General features: G+C 37.6%; 2 protein-coding genes across 2 annotated transcripts; both read right to left on the reverse strand.

The window, feature by feature from the left end:
• Positions 1 to 443: 443 nt before the first annotated feature.
• LOC138888122 (MAR-binding filament-like protein 1) lies at positions 444 to 1575 on the reverse strand. Its single transcript, XM_070169936.1, has 2 exons — positions 1382 to 1575; positions 444 to 1188 (listed from the first exon to the last, which is right to left on the reverse strand). Exons 1-2 carry the CDS (start codon positions 1573 to 1575, stop codon positions 444 to 446), a joined length of 939 nt encoding a protein of 312 aa, XP_070026037.1.
• A 211-nt stretch (positions 1576 to 1786) lies between these two features.
• On the reverse strand, positions 1787 to 2173 carry LOC138888123 (uncharacterized). Its single transcript, XM_070169937.1, has one exon. The coding sequence runs from the start codon at positions 2171 to 2173 to the stop codon at positions 1787 to 1789; it is 387 nt and encodes a 128-aa protein (XP_070026038.1).
• Between the last annotated feature and the right edge of the window lie 2660 nt (positions 2174 to 4833).

Raw genomic sequence — 4833 nt, forward strand, 5'->3', positions numbered from 1 at the left:
AATTCATGATGTTTTCAGCTGCATGATTTAGGCATCCACTGTCCATAGTCCATTGCAGCCTGCTTCCTCTCACTGCTTCCTGCACATGCACATCAAGGGTTAGATTTAGGAACCTAAACTAGTTTGGGTCCTTTGTTACTATAAAAAGGATGAATGAGGGATTTCCTAGTCCACACAGGCAACATCCACTTTTTGCGAGTGGTACCTGGTCCTTTTCTAGTAGTCACTCTATCAGTAAATGCTTTGTTCTTTTGAGCAGACTGAACCCTGGCCTGACAATTTTCTTTAAAATTCCCGTTGTTTCCACAGTGGGTACATAGCCAGTTATTAGGTACAGTAACATACTTGTTGTGTGGGTTGTAGGGAGTTTTTTCCCTTTGGAACCCGATGCCCTGCTTGTTCCCACTATTGTTGAGATACATGGCAGCGACGACATCTGAGGACTAGGTCCACTTCAAGGATTTCTCAAGATCATTTCTTACTTTCTCCAACTCAGTTTGGAGTTGTTGATTCCTTTCGAGTTCACTGTAGAGACTGATTTTTACAACAGTTAACTCCTTTTCTAGCAAGATGTGCAACTCACTAGCTACTTCCTTCCCTTTCTCAAGACTTACATTCCTATGTTCTCTATTGAGTCCATCAATGGTTTCCTCTAGATCAATGCATATCACTAGTAGGTCATCCCTCTCCTCTTCAGTAGATGCAACTTTTTCTTCTAAAGTGTGTTTCTCATTGCTAAGACCTTGTATTGTTTCTTTTAGATCAACAACTACTACCATCATATCGTCTCTCTCATTTTCTACACTAGTTATTTTTTCATTCAGGGCCTCCTTCTCTTGTTCAAGATTAGCTATGGTCTCATTTAAGTCCACTACATAGACCACTAGATCATCTCTAGATTGTTCGACTTCTCCTAGTTCTATGGTCAGGATCTCCTTATCATTTACGAGACTACTATAAGCATCAATTAGGACATTTGATAAAGACCTTAGCTTCATAGAAGAATGGGATTTCAGATTTCTCTGAACATCCCTGAAGTTTACCTTATCATTTTCATCATCATCATCTGACTGAGCCATCAGCGCGAACAGTGAATCATACTTCGTTGCTTTAGTTTCCACTGCCATCATGGAACTGTTTTCTACATCTGATTCCCTTTTGGAATCACTTGACCCAAGCAGCAAGAGCCTGATTAACGATATTGTCTACAACACTTTTTCGATTGAATCTTTTCTTTGGAACCAAGTTCCTTTTTCCTGCTTTATCAGGATTTTGCTTGTACTGCTCCTGTTTCGCGAGTGGGCAGTCTTTGATAAAATGCCCTGACTTTCTATATCCGTGACAAAGATCGTTGTTCCTTGTTTTACTTGAACTGCCTCACTTCGGTATGCCACCATTTCTTCGAAACATTTTTTGAAATCTCTTAGTAAGATAGGCCATGTCATTATCTTCATCACTTGAATCACTCCTTTCAACCTTAAGCACCGGGTTTTTTTCCTTCTTAGGCTCTCTTCTTTCACTGTCTTTCTTTCTTTTCATCTCGTTTGTTTTCAGATTACCAATCAACTCATCCATGGTCAGAGTCTGTAGATCTTTAGCTTCAGTGATGGCATTTACCTTACTTTCCTACGTAGAACACTGAGAATTTTCCTTACAAGCTTGTTTATGGGAATGACATCTCCAAGTGAGTGAAGCTCATTTATGATGGAGGTGAATCTGGTGTGCATATCTTGTATGGACTCATCATCCTTCATCCTGAAGAGCTCATATTAAGTGGTGAGCATGTCTATCTTGGATTGTTTGACTGAGTGGTTCCTTCATGTGCAGTTTGTAAGGCTTCCCATATTTCTTTGGCAGTATCACAAGCTGATACTCTATTGTACTCATCAGGTACTATGCCACATATCAATATTTTCTTGGCACGATAGTTCTTTTCTATAGCTTTTCTGTCAATGTCGTTGTACTCTCCTCTCCCTTTGGGAACCAATGTTCCTGTTTCTTCAAGTTTCTTCATAGGAACATGAGGACCATCACAAATGATGTCCCACAACTCTGAATCTTCGGCCATCATGAAATCATGCATCCGAGTCTTCCACCAGTCGTAGTATTGACCATTGAATCTGGGAGGTCTATAGGTTGATTGTCCTTCTTCAAAGTTTGGTGGAGCATCCATTTAGGATCTTTCCTAGGTGTTAGCTTGATAGGAAGAACCTGCTCTGATACTAATTGATAGCTTATATGAGTCCACCAAACTATAAAGTACCTGGTCCTCTATGAGACTGATACGTAGAATGCAGTAAAGATTGAATGTAAAGAATGCAAGAGATTTTCTACGTGGAAAATCCCACACAAGGGGATCAAAAAACCACGACCTACTCTTGTAAGCTTTTAACTTAACTAACTTGTAATCTACCTATTACAAGCCACTTTGCAAACACCCTATTGCAAAGACTTCAAACTAACTTATGATGCAACCACCACAAACCACTCTCTAACTCTCCTAGTTACAGAGGATTTAACTTATGACTATTCCTAGTCACAACATAAACTCTAAAGTTTACGAATTTGGTTTTTTCCTAAGACAGCGCTTTTGAGAAAGCAAACTAGGAATTACAATGTAGAACAATTAACAAGATTACAACTCAACTATGGATGTACATAAGACTTGTTTAGAAAATGATCCTTAGTGGAGTTATCTTCTTGTTCTTGACACACCAGTGACTTCAATGCCGGATGAATGTTTTTTCTTCTTGAGAGAATATCACTGAACGCACAAGTAATGGTGTGTCTTGCACCAAGTTATTTTATCACAAAAGATATCACAATAGATAGTGATGTCAACTTTTGGTGTACTTCTTCCCAGTGAGAAGTGACTGCTGCACTGTCTGCATAACCACTTCTGGGCAGTTGTGTTTCAGCTGGATAGTGGACTTTGTACTTCTGTTAGGACACACCAACAGACCAGGTCCTAGTTGTGTTCCTCTTCTGTAACGGTTGCCCGATGGTCACTTTCTTTTGCTATGTTCCAGCTGTGCATTTGACTAGTACTTCTGTCAGAGAACCCTAAGGGACCAGGTCACCAGGTCCCTGTTGTGTTTCTCTTTGTGGTCGTTCGTCCATTTGCTGACAAGTTCATATGAAATGTATCCTGTAGAACAGATTCTCTATCTGGTTCTTCAAAATAAGTTTGTTAGATCATCAAAACATAGGAAGCATAAGGCTAAGACATTGAAAACCTATCAGTGCATTTTCCCTCTGACGACGTAAAAGAATATGCAGTTGATATGAACGTGGAATCTTTGAGATTTGTGGATGAAAGTTGAATAACATATGCTTGAATAAAGTGAATAAGACAGATCTTTCGTGTATTCTTCTCTTGACTTTATAATGTGTTTCTCAGTTCTCAAAAAGGCAGATCCCACAATGTTTATTGTCTCCTCCTATTTATAAGGGACATTCCCCAAAAAACCCTAAAAAGTACAACGCAGAGAATATCCAAAGGAATATCCTTCCTGTCTCTTTCTAAGTTCAAGTTACCATTATTTATATCATCTCAGCTGCCTGTTTTTTGTCGTCGGCCTTTATCACTATGACCGTCGGTCACTGTGACGTGGTCGATCTCGTCCTATGTCTTGCTTATCCGTTACCGTTGTTGCCAAATTTGGACCTATACAACAATAAAAAAGAATAAACATAACCCAGAAAAGGTAAATGAATAAATTCATATGATTCCACTTTGCGTTGAATACAACAACAATATATCTAGACTTGCAAAGTATAATATAATAAATCTGGTAATTATGTCAGCAATCCTATTTAAAGGTCCTCCCAAATTATGATAGGATTTCATTTTGTGCTTGATTGCTAGCAATGGAGGTTAGGTGTGGGCATCGATCGGTTCGGTTCGGTTATGAATATTATCGGTTTTGCCTATCGGTTATCGGTTTACAAATATCATAAACCGATAATCAAATCGATAAGATATTTGTTATCGGTTATCGATCATTATCAGTTTGATTATCGGTTTACCCGATAGGATAAAACAACTAAAATAGTTTCGCAGTGTATAAAACTCTTTTGCAATGTACCGAGCTAAAACAGTTTTGCAATGTACTGAACTAAAACAGTTTCGCAATATCGGTAAATAACTTTTTTTGTAATTGAGAAGTGAGAACAGTTCAGAATTTTTTTCAGAACTGAGAACTGTTCTATTTGCAGAACTATTTTTCAGAACTATTCTATTTCATAAGATTTTAAATTTACTGCAATATCCAATTAAAATAAACACTAACGAAAGTTTCTATCTTTCATTCTTCAACCCAAAAAATATAAACAAAAATCCTCAACAGCAACAGCAGAAAATTCAGCCACAAAATGAAGTAAAAGCAAGACAAGAATCTGAAAATAAGATGACTAAATTCAGTCACAAAATGAAGCAAAAAGAAGGAAAAGACAGCAACAACTCTTTAGCTTTCAAACAAACTAAGAAAAATCCTAAGCCAGAAAAAGTGATTTTTTGCGAAAGAATTGAAAATTAAAAATACTGAATCATTTAACTGGATTAGATCCAGAACCAGTCACACAAACATATACCAGAGAATTCAAAAAGAACATGTAGAACTATAATATTGAACTATATTCCAAAAGAATTCGCATAGATGGCTTCTTATCAACAAGGTAAGCAACCAAAGATGAAGATGAAGCAACTAAAAACATATACGAAGAATCAAGATGAAGCTGAAAAATGCGATGAGAAATGCGACTGAAGAGTGAAGTGAAGATGCGACTGAAGAATTTGATTTCTGAACTTTGGACACTAATAGAATGCGGCTG

The sequence above is a fragment of the Nicotiana sylvestris genome, chromosome 3 (assembly GCF_000393655.2).
Source record: "Nicotiana sylvestris chromosome 3, ASM39365v2, whole genome shotgun sequence".
NCBI classification, from domain to species: Eukaryota; Viridiplantae; Streptophyta; class Magnoliopsida; order Solanales; family Solanaceae; genus Nicotiana; species Nicotiana sylvestris.

What these genes read in the sequence shown, in the direction of transcription:
- LOC138888122 (XM_070169936.1), bottom strand. Translation starts at nt 1,575, where the DNA reads ATGGATGAGTTGATTGGTAATCTGAAAACAAACGAGATGAAAAGAAAG. An exon ending in AGAAATGGTGGCATACCGAA is followed by an intron (nt 1,189 to 1,381) that starts GTGAGGCAGTTC and finishes ATCGTTAATCAG; the next exon opens with GCTCTTGCTGCTTGGGTCAA.
- LOC138888123 (XM_070169937.1), bottom strand. Translation starts at nt 2,173, where the DNA reads ATGGATGCTCCACCAAACTTTGAAGAAGGACAATCAACCTATAGACCT.